This window comes from Scyliorhinus torazame, chromosome 22 (genome assembly GCF_047496885.1).
Source record: "Scyliorhinus torazame isolate Kashiwa2021f chromosome 22, sScyTor2.1, whole genome shotgun sequence".
NCBI lineage: Eukaryota > Metazoa > Chordata > Chondrichthyes > Carcharhiniformes > Scyliorhinidae > Scyliorhinus > Scyliorhinus torazame.
The window spans coordinates 104,595,353-104,619,804 of record NC_092728.1 but is presented as its reverse complement, the minus strand read 5'-3'; the positions used below and the strand labels follow the sequence as shown (position 1 = coordinate 104,619,804).

The following is a 24,452-nucleotide window of genomic DNA, read 5'->3' as shown; positions in this document are numbered from 1 at the left end:
TTGGCGCATCCCCTGAAGGCCCTCACCCCGATGCTCTGCCCCGACGCCGCGGGACACATGTGGTATCAGGCGTGCGGGGACCTGGCGTGGCGGTTGCGGAGCGTGTCCAGTGTCGCCACAGTCGGACAGCAGCCGTGCTGCTGGCGGGGATGGCTTCCGCGAAGGACGGGGGGGACTGATGGGAGGTGGTCAGGGATGCCGTATCTGGCAGGTCGGGTCTGCACACGGCCGGCGCCATGTTTTACGGCGCCTCCGCTGCAGGTCGTCGCCGTGCGCATGCGCGACCACAGGCCCGGCCATTCTCCAGGCGTTTATATCGTGGGCGCCGGTAGTTTTATCCGGCGTGGCAGCCCCTCAGCGGTCGCAGGATCGGTGAGGGTTCAGCGCCGATTTTGGCGTCGCACAACGCCACAGTTCCCACGCCGGCGTCAGCACTTAGCCTCAAAAACGGTGAGTCCAGCCCATGGTGCTTCAAGTCGGCAGCACGGTAGCATAGTGGTTAGCACAATCGCTTCACAGCTCCAGGGTCCCAGGTTCGATTCCAGCTTGGGTCACTATCTGTGCGGAGTCTGCACGTTCTCCCCGTGTCTGCGTGGGTTTCCTCCGGGTGCTCCGGTTTCCTCCCACAGTCCAAAGATGTGCAGATTAGGTGGATTGGCCATGATAAATTGCCCTTAGTGTCCAAAATTGCCCTTCGTGTTGGGTGGGGTTGTTGGGTTATGGGGATAGGGTGGAGGTGTTGACCTTGGGTAGGGTGCTCTTTCCAAGAGCCGGTGCAGACTCGATGGGCCGAATGGCCTCCTTCTGCATTGTAAATTCTATGATAATAACATCTATGAAAAAGTCAACAGGAAACACTCCCTTGTTCCACCCGCTGCTCCATTCTAATTGCTTGGTAATTGTTAGCTCATCCCGCTCTGAAACGTGAGGTGGAAATTTCTGGAATCACGGCAGGCAAGGACACAGTATCAGGCATTAAACAAAAGTCAGCTCCCTGCCTGTGGGAAGCTAGTTTGGAATTTTGTTGTCTGCGCTTTGCTGGCGTGTATCTGTGGCTGGCCAAGGGTGAACGCAGTGACGGATCTTCAGCAGATCGATCTTCAACATCCTCATCTGAGGCGGTCTGAGGTTGAGATATCTGCTGGAGGGATTCCTTCGCCTCTTCTTGCTGGTGGACGGAATAGAGAAAAGAGATCATTAATGATTCACTGGACAGACTCCGCCACGATAGGCCACTCACCGCCATTGTCCACACGCTGTTGATGTATTGTGGGGGGACCCTCACTGCCTTGTCGGGGGGGGCGGATCTGGCCTTCGGCTCAGGAATGATCTCCGTCCTCACCCGGTATCTCTGCAGCCTGTTTTCCAGGGCACGTTAGTGCTCTCACCTCCGGGGTAACTGCCCAGCCTTGCCTCTCTCATGCCAATTGTGGGTGAGCTTGCCCTACATAAAGACGGCTGGATTGACTGCGAGCGCTATGGATGAAAGGGCAATTCAGGAGGATGCTGTGTGTGTGCTGAACCTTCCCCAGTCAGGGATAAAGATGCTGTTTGTGCAGGATCTAACACAATATGGTGATCTTAAAGTGGCTGGCAGACATCCCATCTGCTAGTCGCGTGTGGCAGCCCTGTGGACTCTAACTCTTAGAATGCCTAATGCCCTTAAGAGAGTGTGAGATAGGAGTGTGAAGGCTCACTTACACTGATGGAGCAGTGCATTCAGCCTTTTCCTGCACTGCAGAGCTGTCCTTCATTGTTGACCACCGGCGCTGACCTCCCTGGCGGCCTCCTCCCAGGCCAGTACAGCCAGGTGCGTAGACTCCCTGCACCTGCCGCTCAGAAGGTTGTCCTCCCGCCTTTCCTGTACGGCCTGCAGGTGAATCCCTCAGGAGTCCTCGCTGAGTCATGGTGCGGAGAATCTGGTTTTTTTTCTGGGTCCGCTGCCTCACTCGCCACCATACCCGGCCCGCCGTGGGTGAAGGTGGATGTGGGCGCCGTTTAAAAAGATTGGCAGATCTCACAGCCGAAAAAGGAGGCCATTCCACCCATCGTCCCTGTGCTAGCTCGTTGGCAGTACTAGCTAATTAGTCCCCCTCCCCTGCTATTTCCCCAGAGCCCCAAACTTATTTTTTTTGCGATTTATCGAATTCCCTTTTTAAAGTTACCATAGAATCTGAATCCACCACCATTTTAGGCAGCGCATTCCAGATCACAACACCTTGCTGTGTAAAACAACTAAACTCTCCTCCTCCGACCTTCTTCAATCTGTGTCCCTCCGATTATTGTTCCCCCGGCGACTGGAAACAGTTATTTGCTGAATCAAAATGATTGGTTATTTTGAAAAGTCCTGTTAAATCTTCCCTTCCTCCTTCTCTGTCCTAAGAACAGTCCCAGATTTTACAAACTTTTATCAACCCCACCACGATTTCAATGACCTCCGGGATTTAGTTAAGGGCTGTCCCTTCCTGTGATCGAGGGCAGCACGGTGGCTCAGTGGTTAGCACTACTGCCTCACGGCGCCGAGGTCCCAGGTTCGATCCCGGCTCTGGGTCACTGTCCGTGTGGAGTTTGCACATTCTCCCCGTGTTTGCATGGGTTTAGGGCGGTATGTGGCGCAGTGGATAGCACTGGGACTGCGGCGCTGAGGACCCTGGTTCGATCCCGGTCCCGGGTTACTGTCCGTGTGGAGTTTGCACATTCTCCCCATGTCTGCGTAGGTTTCGCCCCCACAACCCAAAGATGTGCAGGGTAGGTGGATTGGACACGCTAAATTGCCCCTTAATCGGGAAAAAAGTAATTGGGTATTTTCCATTTTTTTAAAAATTCCCTTCCTATCATATAGCAGGGAGCAGCTGTCGTGGAACAGGGAAAATGACTAGCAATGCGTGTTAAATATGTAATTTTAAAATAAAATTTGTCCTTGGGATGTGGACATTGCTGGCTTGGCCAGCATTTGGGGCCCATCCTTAAATACCCTTGAACTGAGCGGCTCATGAGGCCATTTCACCGGGGGTCAGTAAAGGGGGTCACATTGCTGCGTGGGTCTGGAGGCACATGTCAGCCAGGCCGGGTAAGGATGGCAGATTTAATTCCCTAAAGGACATTAATGAACCAGATGGGTTTTTACGACAATTGGCAATGGTTTCACGGTCATCGTTAGACTTTTAAAAAATAAATTAAGAGTACCCAAATAGTTTTTTTTCCCCCAATTAAGGGGCAATTTAGCGTGGCCAATCCACCTAGCCTGCACATCTTTGGGTTGTGGGGGTGAAACCCACGCAGACATGGGGAGAATGTGCAAACTCCACACGGACAGTGACCCAGGGCCGGGATTCGAACCCGGGTCCTCGGCGCCCTGAGGCAGCAGTGCTAACCACTGCGCCACCCTGCCGCCCATCATTAGACTTAATTCCAGATTTTCTTTATTGAGTTCTGTTATAACCTGCCTACTTACGATTGGCTGGGGACTAATGACTATCCCACAATCCTGTGGGAGTATGAGCTTCCCCAATGAGGGGGGCGGAGAAACTCCTAGTATAAATAAGCTGGCCAGTTCAGGAACCAGCAGGAAGGAGAAGGTAGCAAGGGGAGTTACTGCTACTGTTATGTATATATGTTATAGTAAATAAATGTTATTATTTTGTATCCTTAAAACTCGTGTTGGATTCTTCGTGGCCCTTACAAAACTGGCGACGAGGATGGGATACAGGATGCATCAGAGGGGAAATCCTCGGGTCCACGGGCCGTGGATGTACAACCACGCCGTTCATCACGGAAGCGCCGGTCTCCGTCTCGTTACACGCCGCCTGATCCAGCGCCGCGTGCAAATGGCGTCCGGCCTGCAGCCAAACGAGTCCGACGCCCTCCTTCGCCAGGGTCTTCGGTAGATTCCTTGGACTTTGGGGGGGAGGGATGTTATAACCTGCCTACTTACGATTGGCTGGGGACTAATGACTATCCCACAATCCTGTGGGAGTATGAGCTTCCCCAATGAGGGGGGCGGAGAAACTCCTAGTATAAATAAGCTGGCCAGTTCAGGAACCAGCAGGAAGGAGAAGGTAGCAAGGGAAGTTACGGCTACTGTTGTGTATATATGTTATAGTAAATAAATGTTATTATTTTGTATCCTTAAAACTCGTGCTGGATTCTTCGTGGTCCTTACAAAAAGTTCAAATTTCACCATCCGCCGTGGTGGGATTCGAACCCGGGACCTGAGATCCTACCTGGATTACTAATCCAGTGACAATACCACTAGGCCACCACCTCCCCTACCTAGCAGGCCTTAAGGTGAACTCAGCTTCTGAGTCCTGGTTCCTGTTTTGTTATGCTCTTGACGTAGCATAAGCTGCTTCCTTGATGTGCCCTCTGACAAAGGAAGGTTCAGACTTGGAAATAGCTTTAACATGTTTATTAAACTATTAACAATTCTCCTTCTTGGATTCAACGCTACTGTTAATCCTTCTATAGCTACTCAGACTGACGAACCAGTCTGCTACAATCCACGTGGTGGGTGTGATGTTCAATCAACCCAGTGTCTGTACTCAATAGTGTCTCCACTGGAAAGAGACTGAGCATGTGCGATGTGCCCTTTTATATGGGTTGGTGTAATGCCCTCCTGTGGTAATGTCACCTCTGTGTGTATCGTGACGGCCCATTGTTCGTGTCCTATCTTACTGACCTATTGGTTGACTGTCTGTGTGTCATGTCTCTGGTGCTCCCTCTAGTGTCTAGCTAGGTGTAGTGTATGTACATTAACCCTTTGTGTACTTGCAGTGATGTATATCACCACAGTTCCCTCTCATTGGTGTGGATTCCACTGCCTTACCTCGATCAGCCTGCCTTGCTCAGACTGAAGCAAGCTCAGTTCTTGGCTCAAGCCGCCCTGACCCCGTTTCAAGGTCTCGCAGTCCTGCCTCAGCTGTGCCGTGCGGGCTGTGAGCCGGGACACCTGGTCCGCCACGGTGACCAGGAGCGCCCGGTCCTGCCCCTCGGATGCCTTCACTTCGTCACCGCGGCTGAACACGGCGGCGAGAAGAGATGATTGGAGGCCCTCCAGGCGGGCCAGGTTGCTTTGGTAATCTGGACAGTTGGGGTCGATGAAGATGTTGATCTTGGAGCTGTCGGCCCGGTCGATGGTGACCAGGGCCTGCGTCTTGTCCTGGTTAGTGCTGATGAGAGGAGGGGTGTCCGGGGCGTGGTGATACTGGTTGAGGAAGAGGAGGGCGCCCGTCACTGCCATAGCGAGTAACACTGCCAGGAACAGCAGCACCAAACACACCATGTAACCGCAGCTCAGCTTCTGTAACGAGAAGAGTATCTGATAAATTAGGATTTCAGCGCGTAACGGCAATTATACAGCACCTTTAACGTCATTACCGAACAGAATTTGACATCAAGCCACATTATGAGATATTAGGATGGGAGACCTCACGTTTGGTCAAAGAGGAAGGTTTTAAAGGGGGGTCTTGAAGGAGGAGAGGTGTAGAGAGGTTTAAGGATTGTGATGGTGTTGACCCTCTAAGGGACGAGCCTTCGTGCGCCATGTGACCCACCCTGGAACCTATGGGGATGGAGCATGCAAACCTGAGCCTATCGGGGGTTAGGATGGGGACACGGTTGGGGAGGGATACTGGCAGTGTAAGCCCTGGAGTCAATGAGACCAGTCCAGAATTGGTGTTGTTCTTATCTGTATATATAGTTCGCCAGTTTGTTAATAAATCTCTGTCGTGATTTAACTTGGCCTCGTAGTATAGAATCCCTTCAGTGCAGGAGGAGGCCACTCAGCCCATCGAGTCTGCAAAGACTGAAAGAGGGCCCACTTCCCCGCCCCCACCACGTAACCCCACCTAACCTTTTGGACACTAAGGGACAATTTACCATGGCCAATCCACCTCACCTGCACCTTTTGGACTGTGGGAGGAAACCAGAGGAAACCCACGCAGGCACGGGGAGAATGTACAAACTCCACAGTCACCCAACACCAGAACTGAACCCAAGGTCCCTGGCTCTGTGAGGCAGCAGTGCCACCCTGCTGTCCTTGGGGACCAGGCAGCTGAAGGAACGGCTGCTAGTGGTGGAGCGATTAAAATCAGGGATGTTCAGGAGGCCAAAGGGGTCAAGAACTGTTTTCATGGTGGAGGACATTAGTACCATTCCTATAGGTACAGGCAATTTAGAAAGGGTGGAATTTGGAACAATCAGCATCAATAGGGAAACGGTACTCAACAATCTCTTGGGATTGAGGGCAGACAAGTCCCCAGGGCCTGATAGCCTACATCCTTGGGTGTTAAAGGAAGTGGCAGTGGATCCATTGGTTATGATACTCCAAAATTCTATGGACACGGGAAAGGTTCGAGTGGATTGGAAAATGCTAATGTAACATCCTTATTCAAAAACGGAGGGAGGCAGAATATGGGAAACTACAGACCAGTTAGTATAACATCTGTTGTTGGAAAATTGTTAGTACCAATTATCAAGGACATAATATCAGGACATTTGGAAAGTCAAAATGCTATCCATCAGAGTCAGCATGGTTTCATGAAGGGCAAATCATGTTTGACTGATTTGCTAGAGTTCTTCGAAGATGTAACAAACAAAGTGGATAATGGGGATCCTGTAGATGTACTATATCTGGACTTCCGAAAGGCTTGGATAAGGTGCATTTTGGTCGAAAAAATGGGATGGCAACTTATTATCTAAATGGGGAGAGTATTCGGGGAGCTCCGATGCAGAGAGGTCTGGGTGTCTTTGTGTATGTGTCGCAGAAAACTAGCACGCAGGTGCAGCAGGTAATAAAGAAAGTGAATGGAATGTTGGCATTTATAGTTAAAGGAATTGAGTATAAAGGTAAGAAAGTGTTGTTGCAGCTATACAAGGCATTGGTGAGTCCTGGAGTATTGTGCACAGTTTTGGGCCCCTTATTTGAAGAAAGATGTAGTTGCATTGGAGGCAGTTCAGAGGAGGTTCACGAGGTTGATCCCAGAGATGAGGGGTTTGTCGTATGAGGAGAGAATGAACAGTTTCGGCCGATACTCTCTCGAATTTCGAAGAATAAGGGGAGGTCTAATTGAGGTATAGAAGATGCTAACAGGTACGCTAAAGTGACGAGGAGCTGATGCTTCCTTGTGTGGGGCATTCTAAAATGAGAGGTCATAATCTTGGAATAAGAGGTAGCAAACTTAAAACAGATTTGAGGAAAAACTACTTCTCCCAAAGGGTTGTGAATCTGTGGAATTTGCTACCCCAGAGTGAGTGCGGTGGATGCTGGGACAGTGAGTAAATTTAAGGAGGAGTTAGACAGATTTTTAATTGGTAATGGGTTGCAGGGTTATGGAGAACGGGCAGGACGGTGGAGTTGGGGCCAGGATGGGATCAGCCATGATCACATTGAGGGTGTTAGGCTCGGGAGGCTAAATTGACGACTCCCGCTCCGAGGTCACGTGTTCTAGGGAGGAGATGCTCTGGCTGATTTCGCAATCCAGCTCTAGGTCTGTAACGTTGTAGGTAGCAGACGAGGAACATATCAGCCATGATAGAATGGCGGAGCAGACCCGATGGGCCGAATGGCCCAATTCTGCTCCTATATCTTATGAACATAACATGCTGGCAGAGGTTACAGGGGCTGTGGGATTTTGCGTCGGTTGTGATAGACTCTGGGGCATGTGTGTAAATTGGTGAGTGGGGGGGGGGGGGCAGGAAGGGAAGGATTTGAAAGGCAAGTTTAAACATTAAGAGCTTGTTCTTGGAAACCAATGTCCCCAGTGGACTGACTGAAGTAATCTGATTTTACTGTGCAACCCAGTTATTGGCTGAAGGTACTTGAAAGTGTTTAATGCAAATTAAAATTGACACTGTGCTTAATGAGTCAAAATGTAAATATGTTATAAATGAAACAGTGAGAGGAATGTGTGCTGAAGATTTTTTTCTGTTTTGCATCTCGGGCTTACAGCTGAATTTAATGGGACAGAATCCTTGCCAGGATTTACAGAGTCGTTTCTGAAGGCCGGTTGCAAACATCAGCTCCAAAGAAACAAACTTATTTCTTCCTCATTAACAACGCGTGGCGAAAGAAGGTCGTACATTTATATAGCACCTTTCACAACCTCAGGAAGTCCCAAAATGTTTAACGATCAATGAAACTGTTTTGAAGAGTGGTGGCGGTTGGAATGAAACGCAGTAACCAAACATCGCACAGCAGGATCCCATAAACAGCAACGTGGTAATGAACCCGATAATCTGCTTTACAGGCGCTGGTTGAAGGGGAAATTATTAATCATCATGTTAGGGAGAAATCCTCTAAGTGCCCATGGGATCTTTGATGTCCATCTGAGAGGAGAGGCGGGGTGAAATTGTCTGTTGCCCGCTGCAGGTAGCGGGGTCTTTGATGTGGCATGAATCAGGCGTGGGGTAAAAACGGGATTGGTGCCTTTGCGATGCTCCGGTCTGTCACTGGTGGCCGGATCAGGGTTTTCGCCCGCGTGCCAGCAACAGGACGCAAATGTGGCAAACGGGTCTTATTGACCCATTTGCATCACCTAACGGACTTGGGCACCATATTCTCCAGGCCCTCTCAATTCTCCGGGCGCAGATTAGAACTGGTGCCCCTGACATGGTGGACCTTTCAGTGGGCCAAGGAGTATTCCTTTCAGGCCTTCACAGAGACCTCCCAAATAGGGGACTCCCCACAGAAGCCCCTTAAATAGGGGGGCCCCCACACATCCCCCCCCCAGGAAAGACACCCTGGGCGGGATTGTCTCAGCCCAGGCCGGGCCGGAGAATCACCGGGACGGGCACGAATCGCGCGACGCCGCCCCAACGTCAGTCCGCCGATTCTCCGGACAGCGGAGAATCGGTGCCATTGACGCCGGCGTGGCGCCAGTCGGGGACCGCTCTACGGGGCCGTCCCGGCGATTCTCGGCCCAGGATGGGCCGGGCGGCCATACAAAAAACCCGAGTCCCGCCGGCGCGTTCACCCCTGGTCTTACCCGGTACCTCGGCGTTAATGGATCCAGGGGCAGCCTGGTGGGGGGGAGGGGTGTCCGACCCGAGGGGGGGCCTCCGCTGTGGCCTGGCCCGCGATTGGTGCTTACCGATCGGCGGATGGCACTCGGGTTGGTGCCTCTTTTGTTCCGCGCCGGCCCCAGTAGCCCGACGCCATGTTGCGTCAGGGCCGGTACGGAGAAGGGAGCCACCGTGCATGCGCGGCAATCCCGTCGGTCCCACTGCGCATGCGCGCGTTGCCGAGGCGGCGCCCATCTGACGCCTGTAGGAGTCAGAATCGCTGCTCCTGAGGCCATGTTGACACCATGGAGAAATGTGACGGCGTTTATGAGGGCGTCAACACTTAGCCTCAGGATCAGAGAATCCCGCCCCCTGTCAGGATGCCCTCCCCCCAGAAACGAGACCCTTTTTGGAAAGCTTCCCAGAAAATAGGCTCCTGTCTGGAAGCCAGAGAGCAGTCCAGATGGAGGCAGTGAAAGAAATTACTGTTCACTTGGGCTTACACCTACTGGCTCAAACAGAGCACCGCCTGTCAATTTCTGGAATGAGAAATCAATGACCTGTATTTAAACTCCTCAGATCCTTGGGCTGCAAGCAACTCATTCATTTTCCTTAGTGGGATGTGATTGACACTTTCCATACACACAGCTGTGCGCCTTGCTTTATTCATCTTATTCATGGTTCAGTAACCACAATATTTGCAAATATCAACCACTTCAAAGAGAGTTAAGTGCTGTCAATTTCCAGCTGAGCACTTCAAAATCACTCAAGCGTGAAGGTGGGGGTGATTGGAATCCACTTAACTCTCTTTGACGTGATTGATGTTTGTAAACATTGTGGTGACAGCACTTTAGAGTTACAGGGTTTTTTAATGGAGTGAGGGCTTCCTGACAACCTTCGCTTTGCTGGAGGGGGGGCGGGGGGGGGGGGGGGGGTGTTTAGGTCACCCCAGTATGGGGAAAGAGGCGGAAGCCCAGAAAATCCGCGGGTAGCGGGCTAATTTGTGATGGCGAGGGAGTGTGGCCAGTTGCGGGACCTCGCTATTCGGTGGTTAGCACTGCTGCTTCACAGCGGCAGGGTCCCAGGTTCGATTCCCGGCTTGGGTCACTGGCTGTGCGGAGTCTGCACGTTCTCCCCGTGTCTGCGTGGGTTTCCTCCGGGTGCTCCGGTTTCCTCCCACAAGTCCCGAAAGACGTGCTGTTCGGTGAATTGGACATTCTGAATTCTCCCTCTGTGTACCCGAACAGGCCCAGGGGTGTGGCAACCAGGGGATTTTAACAGTAACTTCATTGCAGTGTTAATGTAAGCCTACTTGTGACACTGATAAAGATTAATATTATTATTAAAGGACCGTCTGCTGAAAATGATGACCCGACAGTGGTTAGCATTGCTGCCTCACGGCGCTGAGATCCCAGATTCGATCCCAGTTCTGGGTCACTGTCCGTGTGGAGTTTGCACATTCTCCCAGTGTTTGCGTGGGGTTTCGCCCCCACAACCCAAAGATGTGCAGGGTAGGTGGATTGAACACGCTAAATTGTCCCTTAATTGGAAAAAATGAATTGGGTACTCTAAATCTATATGTAAAAAAAGAAAATGGTGACTCGAGAGTGGGATTCCCTCGGGAATCGACCATAATCCTCGCCATGCTTAAATTTGCTGAGCGTAAATCAGTAGCAATTCAACGCCAGCGGGAGAACATACCTTCCGAAGAGGATTTCTCCCAGGGTCTCAGTTCAGCCTCGCAATGAAAAGACGGCACCTCTGACCATGCAGGATTCCCCCAGTACTGCACTCGACTTGTGAGCCAGGAGTTTGTGCTCCAGTCTCCAGGGTGGGACTTGAACCCACGGCATCCTGACGCTGCGATGAGGCACAGCAAGCCCCCCACCCTGCCACCGACTCTCTTTGGAACATGCGTTGATCTGATCTGGTTCTCATTTTCTCTCTGCAGGCAGTTCTCGTCTCCACTAGGTGTTAGTGTTCCTGGCTGGCGGTTTCTCTGATTAACTTTCGACAAGACAGGTGGTTAATTAGTGAGACGATCCCTGTGACTTTCCCCACAAAATGTGTGGAACGCGTTGCGCTTCTTCAATACTGAAGATTTGCATTAAAAAAATGCTAAAGCTGGTGGTTTCTGAATTTGGTTAATTCATTTTCAGGATGTGGATATCACGGGCAAGGGTGGCACTTATTGTCCATCTCTCATTACCCCTTGGAAAACAATAATTGGGTACCCTAAATTTATTTTTAAAAACTTGTCCAAATCACACTAAAGGATCTCTACATCCTTCTGAGAGCTCACCCAGGTTGGTGAATGTCTTGACTCTTCATGAGATTGAGGTTGAGACGCATTATTTTTTAAAATACATTTAGAGTACCCCAATTATTTTTTTTCCCAATTAAGGGGCAATTTAGCGTGGCCAATCCACGGAACCTGCACATCTTTGGGTTGTGGGGGCGAAACCCACGCAAACACGGGGAGAATGTGCAAACTCCACACGGACAGTGACCCAGAGCCAGGATCGAACCTGGGACCTCGGCACCGTGCGGCAGCAGTGCTAACCACTGCACAATCATGCCGTCCTGAGACCCATTCTAAGGTTCGCTTCCTCGACGATGTCAAGCATGGCTTCGACATTATGAGAGCGAGGAGATGGCGATGTCGTCATCATCATACTGAAGTTCCTCGAGCGAAGTGAGTGTTGTTTTCTTCTTGGACTTCAAGCGGTTGAAGTTGGAAAGTTTTCTGTCCATCCTGTAGACGATGTCCACTCCGCAAGGAAGCTTGTTCTTGACAAGGTGAAGGATGATCGCGATGAATATGGGAAAAAGGGTGGGGGTGATGACACATTCCTGGTTCACTCCAGTCTTGACCTCTAAGGTTTCTGTCTTTTTTCCGTTGGTGAGGACTGCCACCGACAGTGGGGGAGGACTTGTCGGGGAGGAGGAGGAGAATGTTGATGAATTTCTCTGGACAGTCGGCCTTTGACAGGGTCTTCCATAGCACTTCCCCTGTGACTGAGTCTAAATCCTTGGTCCGATCGATGAAGGCCATGTTGAGAGGCTGATGTTGCTCCTGACATTTTTCTTGAAGTTGCCGAGCAGCGAAGATCACGTCCGCTGTTGCACAGTTTGGTCGGAAGCCACACGGGCATTCCGGAAGAATCTCAGAGACTGCGGCAAGGCAGCTAGCGAGGATTCAGGCAATGATCATCCCGGTGACGGAGAGGAGGAAATTCCTCGGTAGTTTACACAGTCCACTTAGTCTCCTTTCTTGAAGATGGTGAGGCTCACGGCATCCTCAAGTTCAGCAGGAATTTCCCTCTGTCCCAGATTTTCAGCAACAGCTGATGGAGATAACAGAAGATCTCCTCCTCCAAGTTTGAAAATCTCCGCTGGAATCCTGTCCACTCTTGCGGCCGTTCCAAACTTCTCGTGTTTGATGGCGGCTTCGACTTTGTCCACGCTTGTTGGGAGTCCTCGATCATCCTTGATGGGGAGTTGGGGGAATCTCCAGTCAAAGGGGAACTCTTTCACAGCATCTACTGTCTCAAAAATCTCTAAGAATGTTTCAGTGAAACCGTCGCCCGCTCATTGAAGCTGCCGGGACTGTGGTCGGGATTCTCCCTTCGATGCAGATTGTTGACGCTGTCGTAAAAACTGGAGTGTTTAATGACGGTGTCATCGGACTGCTATGTGTAGCGATCCTCTGCCGTACAGGAGGCCAGCACGGCACTGGAGCGACCCACGCCACTCCAGCTGCCGATACCGGCGTAAAATGGCCGTCACGGGTCTGCGCATGCGCGCTGCGACAGGCGTGAATGCGTACATGTGCACTGTGGCCGGCACGAAAGTGTGCATGTGCACTGCCAGTGCGAATGCGCGCATGCGCAGTAGTTTCCTTCTCCGGGCCGGCCCCAATGCAACATGGCGTTGGGCTACAGGGGTCGGTGTGGAGCAAAAGAGGCCCCCACCAGGAGAGGCCGGCCCGCCGATCAGTAGGCCCCGATCGTGGGCCAGGCCACAGTGGAGGTCCCCCCCCGGGGTCGGACCCCCCCCACCCCCCACCCCTCCACCAGGCCGCCGCCAACAGGTAAGACCAGGGGCGGGATTCTCCTCTACCCGGTAGGGCGGGCCTTACCGGCGCTGAGGGGTGGCATGAACCACTCCAGCGTCGGGCCGACCGGAAAGTGTGGAATCCTCCGCAGCTTCAGGGGCTAGGCCGCCGCTGGCGGGGTTGGCACTGCAACTGCTGGCGCGGAAGGGCTTGGCACGGCGCCAACTGGCGCCGAAGGGCCTCTGCCGGCCGGCGTGAGTTGCCGCATGCGCGGGAGCGCCAGCATGTGCTGCCGGCATCCCAGCGCATGTGCAGGAGGTTTCTTCTCCGCACCGGCCCTGGCGGAGATTGACTGCAGCCGGCGCAGAGGGAAAGAGCGACCCCCACGGCACAGGCCCACCCGCGGAACGGTAGGCCCCAATTCTGCAGGCCGCCCGCCGAGCCAGGTCCCGCCGGTACAGACCTGGTTTGATTTACGCCGGCGGGACCGGCCGAAAACGGGCGGCCGCTCGGCCCATCGCGGGGCGGCGAATCGCCAGGGGCACCGCTGCCAGCCCCTGCCAAAGCCCTAGCGCCGGAGAATTCGGCAGCCGGCGTCGGGACGGCAGGGCGGGGTTCCCGCCGCCCCCCCCCCGCCGATTCTCCGACCCGGCGGGGGGGTCGGAGAATCCCGCCCCAGATGTGAACGGCGCCGGCGGGAATCGGGCTTTTTCGGGTGGCCACTCGGCCCATCCCGGGTGAAGAATCGTCGGGGGGACCGGCGCCGCGCTGACCGAACCGGCGCCAATGCCGCTGATTCTCCGGTCACCGGAGAATCGGTGTCGGGGTAGCGTTGTGCGAATCGCGCCCTGCGATTCTCTGAGCCGGCGTGGGCTGAGAGAATCCCGCCCCGAGAAACACGTTGTACCCCATCTCTCCTCAGGAGAACCCCTCCTCCCAGGAATATGATTGAAAGCATTACTTGTTTTCAATCGCTCCATGACTTTGCTCCCAGGAGTTGTTTGCAGAATTGCAACAGCAATGGAATTTCACACCTGGGAGACTCCAGGGCACCCCGGAGAGCTGGCAACCGAATTCAAGTCGCGCAGTCCCTGACACAGGTCAGCGGCTTTTGAAAAGAGCCCGTGAGGAAAATCTATCCAGTACGGCAGAAATTATCTTTGTTTTAGCTTTCTCTCCTCGGCTGAGTGTGTGGCAATTAATATTTGGGTGTTCCCCAGACAACATTAATTCCAGGCTGAAGTGATCTTTCAAGCTCTGTTTGTGCTGATGGGATTTGACTGATGGAATTGCATATCAATATTTTACTGCTGTTGTTGCCATTGATGATGGCCCCGCGGGATTGCAAAGAGGGAAAATGTTATCGATTGATTTCATAAGCAGAGAAGAAGCAAGCAAGATTAGAAAGCTGTAGGCGAGGTGAAAATCTTTGACCGTTTGATTAGATTACTTGTTGTTAACTGGTGCCAGGAATGGGAACAGTCAGTTCTGCGCTGCTTCCATTTCAAGCACATTAGTCTGAACACTGCGAGGTGTGAGGGGGGGGGGGAGGTGTTTAAGATGATTAAAAGATTTATTATTATAATTGCTTATTGTCACAAGTAGGCTTCAATGAAGTTACTGTGAAAAGCCCCTAGTCGCCACACTCTGGCGCCTGTTCGGGGAGGCCGGTACGGGAATTGAACCCGCGCTGCTGGCCTTGTTCTGCATTACAGGCCAGCTGTTTAGCCCGCTGTGCTAAACCAGCCCCCTATTTGGATGAGATTAAGAGAAGCTCTTTCCCCCCCCCCCCCTCTTGCGGGTGCGTGCAGGAACATCTTCACACAAAGGCAGTGGGAATGTGGAACTCTCTCCCCGCAACAAGCTGTCAATTTCGAAATGGGATTGGTAGATTTTGGTTAGAAACAGACATTAAAAGGTTACAGATGGAGTTAAAATACAGATCATGCATGACCTAAATCATTGGTGGAACATGTTCGACAGGCTGAATGGCCTCGTTCTGCCCCTCCGAATGGTGTGATTTTGATATTAATGTGCGATAGGTGGACCAGAATGAGATGGTGTGGAATAATATAAAATGGTGCCACATTGTGTGAAATGTTGAGGAGGGTGCGAGAATGGTGTGGGATACTATGGAAGTGAGTGAAATGGTGGGGTATAGTGTGGATTCATATGGCTAAGGAAAGGAAAAAACTGAAATTGCATGCAAGTTTTGGAATAGCTTGGAATTGAACAAAGTAGCATAGATGTAGCATGGAATACAGAATATCAGAGTTGAATAGTTTAGGCCTATATTCCCCAGAGTTTAGAAGAATGAGGGGAGATCTAATTGAGGTTTACAAGATGCTAAAAGGTCTGGATAAAGTAGACGTGGAGCGGATGCCTCCTCTTGTGGGGCATTCTATATCGAGAGGTCATAACCTTAGAATAAGAGATTGCAAATTTAAAACAGATTTGAGGAAAAACTACTTCTCCCAAAGGGTTGTGAATCTGTGGAATTCGCTACCCCAGAGTGCGGCGGATGCTGGGACAGTGAGTAAATTTAAGGAGGAGTTAGACAGATTTTTAATTGATAATGGGTTGAAGGGCTATGGAGAACGGGCAGGACGGTGGAGTTGGGGCCAGGATGGGATCGGCCATGATCACATTGAGGGTGTTAGGCTCGGGAGGCTAAATTGCCGACTCCCGCTCCGAGGTCATGTGTTCTAGGGAGGAGATGCTCTGGCTGATTTCGCAATCCAGCTCTTGGAATACATTGTAGGTAGCAGACGAGGAACATATCAGCCCTGATAGAATGGCGGAGCAGACTCGATAGGCCGAATGGCCTAATTCTGCTCCTCTTATGAACTTGTAATAGTGTGAAACAGGAAGTGCCTCCTGGACACCAGGGGTGTGCAGGAAGTGTGAGCAGCTCGGGCTCCGGGTTTTGGAACTGTCTCCTCTGCATCCAGGAGACAGAGTTTTGGGGATAGCTCTGGATGTGCTCACTCCGCGGTTGAAGGTGTGCAAGCAGGTAAGGAACGGGTGACTGCCAGACACTCAAGGTGCTGCTGATGTTCCTTGCGAGCATCTGACTGTCCAACCAGTGAAGACAGATGCAAGTGACGGGGCTGGAACTTTCATTGGCGCTGGGGGCAGGAGTGGGTGTTGGGCTCAATTTGAAAGTTGTGCTCCCGCAGGGCGGTACCGCCACCTACAGGACAGATTGCAATTTCCGCATGGCCGACATTGGGAAGAGAATGGGAAATCGCCGCCAACTCACAGCCTCTTAAACTCATTCAGGAACTTCTTAAGGTACCTCTCTGGAACCAAATGGGATTTCCGATTATTTTTGCAAGTGAAGCCAAACAGTCTGGAGCAGATTAATGCACAGCCGTTAGCCCCACTACTGGCAAAATAACATTCACTCTCATCTCTTTTCTTTTGGTGAAATTTGAGGCATTAACTGGTAATGGATCGAATGCTATTTCATAATATGCATATCAATAGACACTTCCATTCTCCCCGTGTCTGCGTCGGTCTCACTCCTACAACCCAAAGATGTGCAGGGTAGGTGGATTGGCCGCGCTAAATTGCCCCTTAATTGGGAAAAAATAATTGAGTACTCTAAATGTATTTTTTTTAAAGTCAATGGACATTTCACACCACATTTATTTATCCTCCGAGTTCTTTCATAAGCTATCTGTTCTCCTTGGCATGACAACCTCCACATGGCAGCCTTTGCCATCAGGAGGCACTCAATGCTCTAACTGGATGCCAAACTATCTTCCTAACCAGTCAGCCCACTTTTGCTTAAAAGTAGCATTGCAAGATGCAGTTCAAGTGCGGAAACGGGATCTGGAAATCATTCTTGTGTCCTGTTCCCTACCCTGCTTTGAGAATCCTTGATTCCACTGGGAAGTCCAAATCCATGACACCATGGCTGGCTCAGGTGTACATGGGAACAGGAGGATGATTGTGAATGTGTTTGGGGATTCTATGGTTGGAGGAACAGCAACTCACCAAGGTTCCTTCAACAGCACCTTTCAAACCTGCGACCTCTATCACTTCGAAAGACAAGGGCAGACACATGGGAACACCACCACCTTAAAGTTCCCCTCCAAGTCACACACACTGTCCTGATGTAAATCAATATCGCCGTTCCTTTACTGTCACTGGGTCAAAATCCTGGAACTCCCTCCCTCAGCATAGTGGGTGTTCCGAGAACACAAGGAGGCATAGGTCCACCATTGTCTCAATTAGGATTGGGCATTAAATGCTGGCCCAGCCAGCGACTGCTGGATCCCATGAACCAGTTTTAAAAAAAAACAAGTATTTTTGTGGTTGCAGACGTGACTCCAGCTAGCTATGTAGCCTCCCTGATCGCAGGGCCAAGGATGTCACTGAGTGGTTACAAAGCACTCTGACAGGGCAGGGGGAACAGCCAGAGACCGTGGTCCATATCGGGGCCAGTGAGCTAGGTAGAAAGAGGAAATTTGAAGATGATACAAATCTTGGAAGTATTGCGAGCTGTGAGGAGGATAGTGATAAACGTCACGAGGACATAGACAGTTTGGGAGAATGGGTGGACACATGGCAGGCGAGATTTTCAGAATGTGAAGTGATACATTTTGGTGGGAAAAACGAGGATTAACATTAAACAGTCAGGAATACAATTTCAGGGCGGCACGGCAGCACAGTGGTTAGCACTGCAGTCTCGGTCGCCGAGGTCCCAGGTTCAATCCCGGCTCCGGGTCACTGTCCGTGTAGAGATCGCACATTCTCCCCATGTCTGCATGGGTTTCGCCCCCACAACCCAAAGATGTGCAGGGTAGGTGGATTGAACACGCTAAATTGCCCCTTAATTGGAATTAAAATTTACATAGAATTTACAGTGCAGAAGGAGGCCATTCGGCCCATCGAGTCTGCACCGGCTCTTGGAAAGAGCACCCTACCCAAGGTCAACACCTCCACCCTATCCCCATAACCCAGTAACCCCACCCAACGCTAAGGACAATTTTGGACACTAAGGGCAATTTATCATGGCCAATCCACCTAACCTGCACATCTTTGGACTGTGGGGGGAAACCGGAGCACCTGGAGGAAACCCACGCACACACGGGGAGAATGTGCAGACTCCGCACAGACACTGACCCAAGCCGGAATCAAACCTGGTACCCTGGAGCTGTGAAGCAATTGTGCTATCCACAATGCTACCTTGCTGCCCAAAATGAATTGGGTATTCTAAATTTTTAAGAATTTTTTTTTTTTTAAAGGAATACAATTGCAAGGGCGGCATGTGGTACAGTGGTTAGCACTGGGACTGCGGCGCTGAGGACCCAGGTTCAATCCCGGTTCTGGGTCACTGTCCTTGTGGAGTTTGCACATTCACCCCATGTCTGCGTGGCCTTCACCCCCACAACCCAAAGATGTGCAGGGTAGGTGGATTGGCCACGCTAAATTGCCCCTTATTTGGAAAAAATGAATTGCGTACTCTAAGTTTATAAAAAAAAGGAATACAATTCCAAAGTGGGTACAGGGCCCAGGGGTCTGTGCGCACAAATCGGTGAAGTTGGCCAGGAAAGTTAAGAAAGCTGTTAATCAGACAGGTGGGATTCTGGACTATATAAATGGAAGCACTGAGTACAAGAGGAAGTTACGGTAAACCTTTATCAACACTGGTTCATCCTCAGCTGGAGTCATGTGTCCAATTGTGGCACCACTTTGGAAAGGATGTGAAGGGATTGGAGAGAGTGCGGGAATGGTTCCGGGGATTTCAATCGTGAGGATAGAATGGAGAAGCTGGGGCTGTTCTCGGAGCAGAGAGGCTAGAGAGGCGATATGATAGAGACACTCAAAATCACGCGGGGTCTGGACAGAGAGTAACTGTTCCCATTGGTGGAAGGGTCGAGGACAAGAGCGCACTGATTTAAGGCGATTGGCGGAAGAACCAGAGGTGACTTGAGGTTGTTACCCAACGAGTGATTAGGACCTGGAATAAACTGTCTGAGTGGCATGGATACTGATTCAGTTGCGACTTTCGAAAGGGGATTGAATTGTTACCTGGAAAGGGGACAAATTGCAGGGGGTGGGGGGGAGGGGAAGAGTTGGATTGGCTGAATTGCTCTTGTAGAGAACTGGCACAGACATGACGGGCCAGATGGGCATCTTGTGTGTTGTAACCACTCTGTGATTCGATGATTAGTGTTTTATAATGTGAAGTAGGGAGTAGTAGAGTATAATAGTGTGGAATAGTGAAGATTAAACACCTTCGCTGTCACCGACGTATCCTTGATATCATTTGACACGATAAAGTCACAAACCCAGAGGTCCAGGTGCCTACTGGCTCCATCAGCAAAACGATTGTTCCTCAGCCTCCGGGTGGCCGCGTGGCCTCTAATGGATAAGGCGTCTGACTTCGGGGAATCTAGTGATGATATCAGAAGATTTGAATTGCGGACAGCGATGAGGACTGTCAGAGGATACAGCAGGATTTAGATTGTTTGGAGACTTGGGCGGAGAGATGGCAGATGGAGTTTACTCCGGACAAGTGAGGTAATGCATTTTGGAAGGTCTAATGCAGGTAGGAAATATACAGTGAATGGTAGAACCCTCAAGAGTATTGAAAGTCAGAGAGATCTAGGAGTACAGGTCCACAGGTCACTGAAAGGGGCAACACAGGTGGAGAAAGTAGTCAAGAAGGCAGACGGCATGCTTGCCGTCATTGGCCGGGGCATTGAGTATAAGAATTGGCAAGTCATGTTGCAGCTGTATAGAACCTTAGTTAGGCCACACTTGGAGTATAGTGCTCAATTCTGGTCGCCACACTACCAGAAGGATGTGGAGGCTTTAGAGAGGGTGCAGAAGAGATTTACCAGAATGTTGCCTGGTATGGAGGGCATTAGCTATGAGGAGCGGTTGAATAAACTCGGTTTGTTCTCACTGGAACGACGGAGGTTGAGGGGCGACCTGATAGAGGTCTACAAAATTATGAGGGACATAGACAGAGTGGATAGTCAGAGGCTTTTCCCCAGGGTAGAGGGGTCAATTACTAGGGGGCATAGGTTTAAGGTGCGAGGGGCAAGGTTTAGAGGAGTTGTACGAGGCAAGTCTTTACACAGAGGGTAGTGGGTGCCTGGAACTCGCTACCGGAGGAGGTGGTGGAAGCAGGGACGATAGTGACATTTAAGGGGCATCTTGACAAATACATGAATAGGATAGGAATAGAGGGATACGGACCCAGGAAGTGTAGGAGATTGTAGTTTAGTCGGGCAGCATGGTCGGCACAGGCTTGGAGGGCCGAAGGGCCTATTCCTGTGCTGTACTTTTCTTTGTTCTTTGTTCTTTGTTTGTAAGCCAATGAAGTCTACATTTGCTCCGCCATATTCATCAGATGGATGATGGCTGTGTAGTCAAAGAACTTTTGTGCAGTGAACTGCCCCCTGAGTCACGACCTGTATACCTCCGCTACGAGGAGACCTTGCAAGCGCGATATGGAGATGAAAAACATCGACACTGAAAATCCAGAGACTGCTGCAAATGGCCGTGACCTCTGGAGGCTGACTGTTTGGGATGGGCATTGGAAGAGGCACACATAAACAAAATGATCAACTGGTCAGGAAGAAGGCTCAGAGGCAACAGAGGCCAGTTGCTCCTTCTCACTCCACTACCTTCCTCTATAGCAGATGGGGCAGGGACTGCCATGCCAGGTGCGGCTCCTGAGACACACCAAGTGATGCTCATAACAGAGTTGACCACCACAGTGCAATCCATCAACATCAACATTCAGTGAGTATTGATGTTGAATAGTGTAACTTGTTTTTTTTAAAGGCATTCTACATGCAGGTAAAAATAAACAAGGTGAACGTTAGTGATACCTCCATAAAGTCAAGGAATATATGCTTGAATATATATGAAATAATATATTTTCTTAAATTTAGAGTACCCAATTCATTTTTTCCAATTAAGGGGCAATTTTATCATAGAATTTACAGTGCAGAAGGAGGCCATTCGGCCCATCAAGTCTGCACCGGCTCTTGGAAAGAGCACCCTACCCAAGGTCAGCACCTCCACCCTATCCCCATAACCCAGTAACCCCACCCAACACTAAGGGCAATTTTGGACACTAAGGGCAATTTATCACGGCCAATCCACCTAACCTGCACATCTTTGGACTGTGGGAGGAAACCGGAGCACCCGGAGGAAACCCACGCAGACACGGGGGGATGTGCAGACTCCGCACAGACAGTGACCCAAGCCGGAATCGAACCTGGGACCCTGGAGCTGTGAAGCAATTGTGCTATCCACAATGCTACCGTGGCCAATCCACCTCGCCTGCACATCGTTGGGTTGTGGGGGGCGAAACCCACGCAAACACGGGGAGAATGTGCAAATTCCACACGGACAGTGACTCGGGGCCGGGATCGAACCTGGGACCTCAGCACCGTGAGGCAGCAGTGCTAACCACTGCACCACTGTGTTGCCCTGATGTGAAATAATATAGTATTATTTTAAAAGGAAACATTTGCAGGGCAATGGAAGAGGAGAAGAGGTAGCTCGACTAATCAACCAGCTCTCTCAAAGAGCTAGCACAGACACAATGTGCTGAATGGCCTGCTTTGTGCAGTGTTATTGTGTAATAATGTAGGTGCATCCCAAAGCAGCAGTTAAACTCTTTCTTTGCTGCTCTACAGCCCTGAGGCTAACTTCCCTTTTCTTCCTCGAAATGCTTCTAGCGTTTTCCAAATTATGTTTCTAATCTTTACAGATTTTTTTTTGATATCTCCCCTCTGCTTCCGGTGCAAGGGACACCTTTATTCACCTGTGAGTTTTGTCAGGTCTTTAAAAAAAAAGTATTGCAGAATCTGCCAAAGAACATTGCCCAGTCAGCCCACTCGCCACCCCAGGCTGCTGTGCCAGCTGTGACTCTGTGGGCAGCTATCTCGCCTCTGAGTCAGAACATTACGTTCAAGTCCCACTCCAGGCACTTGAATACACAATCTAAGCTGACACTTCCAGTGCAGCGTTAAGGAAGTGCTGCACTGTTCCACATGCCGTCTTTCAGATGAAACTTTAAACAGAGGGCGTGCCTGACCCAACAGGTGGACATTAAAAATCCCATGCCACTATTTTGAAGAAGGGCAGGGAGCCCGCCCTAGTGGCCTGGCCAATATTTGTCCCGCAATTAACATCACGATAAGAGATGATCTGATTAACATCACTTTGCTGTTTGTGGGATCTTGCTGTGTGCAAATTGCCCGATGCATTTCCTGCATTCAGCAGTGAGTACAATTCAAAAAAGTACGTCATTGGCAGCAAAGCGCTTTGGCACATCCTCAGCTGCTGAGAACACTCAGATTACACATTTCATTTTATTTTTAATTTTTCCAGTTAAGGGGCAATTTAGCCGATCCACCTAACCTGCACATCTTTGGGTTGTGGGGACGAGACCCACACAGACACGGGGAGAATGTGCAAACTCCACTCAGACAGTGACCCAGAGCCGGGATTGAACCCGGGTCCTCAGCGCCGTGAGGCAGCAGTGCTAACCCCTGGGCTACTGCGCCACCCGACTTACACATTTTAAACCCTGTTTTCTAATATCTGAATAATAACAGCCTTGTGCAAGTGGAGAAAATTCAGCACACTGTTCCCCCTTCACACCTCCCTGTCCTGTACAGCGCATCAAGAGTCCAATTATCCATTCACTTGAACGCCATGTACGAAATAGCTGAGAAACTACTAGCAAAGGGCAATTTCTCACAACAGACTGGCCACCATCTCACAGTTTCATTCTCCCGTGCAATCTGATCAAAGCTAATTTTGTCGCCTTTCAATAAACACCAGAAGATTGACTCTGGTATTAAATACACTTCAGCATCTCCACTGCTGAGAATTTATTCCCACATTTCCCCCCACGGGTTTAAAATAAGCAATAACAAATTTTAAAACCCAACAAATAGGTTTGAATCATTATTTTAATCTTTGCCACAGGTACAAGAATCAAGGCTTGCACTTTATTACTTTCTTATGACTTGGAAAAGAAAAGAGAGGCTGTGGTTACCTGGACCTTTTCTTTTGGGCTGCTTGGCTGATCTCCATCCATACTTTTCCACCTGTCATTCACCATATTCAGAGTCAACAGGGACTGGGCTTTAGTCCTTCAACAGCCTCCCCTCCGTCCTCATTCCAAGCTCAATGCAGCTTTGCTGCTGGAAAGGAAGGGAGAGAGGCAGAGAGAAGGAGAGCGAGAGAGAGATTGAGAGGGGAATAGGGAAAGAGATTAGGACAGAGAGACAGATGGAGCAAAAGATAGAAAGAGAGTTAGATATGAGATAGTCGAGATAGATACAGGGAGGGATAGACAGATAGATAGATAGATAGATAAGTAGACAGACAGATAGAAAGATAGATAGACAGATAGACAGACAGATAGACAGCAGAGACAGACAGATAGAAAGACAGATAGATAGACAGACAGACAGATAGACAGATAGATAGACAGAGACAGACAGATAGACAGACTGTCAGATAGACAGAGACAGATAGATAGACAGACAGACAGATAGATAGACAGACAGATAGATAGACAGACAGATAGACAGACAGAGTTTTACAAAATTGAGAGTGAGCAGCTGACTTGAACTCTGCCTTATTGTTCAGAGTAAATGCCGAGTTGAAGAGGTTTTCTTTCCTGTGAGAGCATTTTCTCGAGGTTAGGAAGCAATTTAAAATTCCCACTTTACTGCCTTTCAAAGCAGTTTGAGCTGTTGGAAGATTTCGGAGTCCTGTTCTCAATCTCACAGCGCGCTGCACAAGACATAACCCTTGTCCGCCCCTCAGCAGCTCAGCAGGTAGTAAACCAGGCTGTGTGTGGAGGGAGGGGGGGGGGGGAGCTGAGACCCAGTGTGATCGGCAGAGATTCCTGTAGAGAAACATAACCTCCTGTTGGGAGGGACGGACAGACAGCAGGAGGGAGGATCGGAAAGCAGGCATCGATCGTTTCAGCTCCTGTCACACGCCCCTTTTTGCTTCATGTCTGCAGGCATCAAACCGCTGCTCTCGGCCATTCCCATCACCAAAGCTCAACGGTCCAGTTCGAAACAGGCCATTATCGCATAATGTAAGAGGAGGGAGAAGCTGATCAAATACCAGGCAGGCAAGCTCTCTATTTGTGTCTAATGGAAACAGACAGTGAGCTGCCCTGTGCAGTAGGGCTGTGCTTTATTTCCTAGTTACCATGCTGCCGGTTGGGAATATTTAACCAGGGTAAATTCCTCAAGGTTTCAAATCCTGCCTTGACAGAAACAATGCGGCGCTGTGACAGAGACAGGACACAATGCATCTTGTTCACACACACCACTCAGCAAAGATATATTTTGTGCATAGATCTGAGCAATGGTGGTGCCGGGATAAT

General features: G+C 50.4%; 1 protein-coding gene across 2 annotated transcripts in view; it reads right to left on the bottom strand.

Moving 5' to 3' along the window:
- LOC140399303 (fibrinogen C domain-containing protein 1-like) overlaps positions 1 to 24,145 on the bottom strand; it is a 65,438-nt gene extending 41,293 nt beyond the window's left edge. Inside the window, exons 1-2 of one of the 2 annotated variants that reach the window (XM_072488805.1) lie at positions 23,100 to 24,145; positions 4,826 to 5,299 (exon numbers count right to left, since the gene is read on the bottom strand). In XM_072488805.1, the coding sequence (XP_072344906.1) occupies positions 4,826 to 5,299; positions 23,100 to 23,165 (540 nt within the window). In that variant the 5' untranslated portion in view covers positions 23,166 to 24,145. The remainder of the gene's footprint in view (positions 1 to 4,825; positions 5,300 to 23,099) is intronic. The other variant, XM_072488804.1, reaches the window with a different exon arrangement.
- Positions 24,146 to 24,452: the final 307 nt, after the last annotated feature.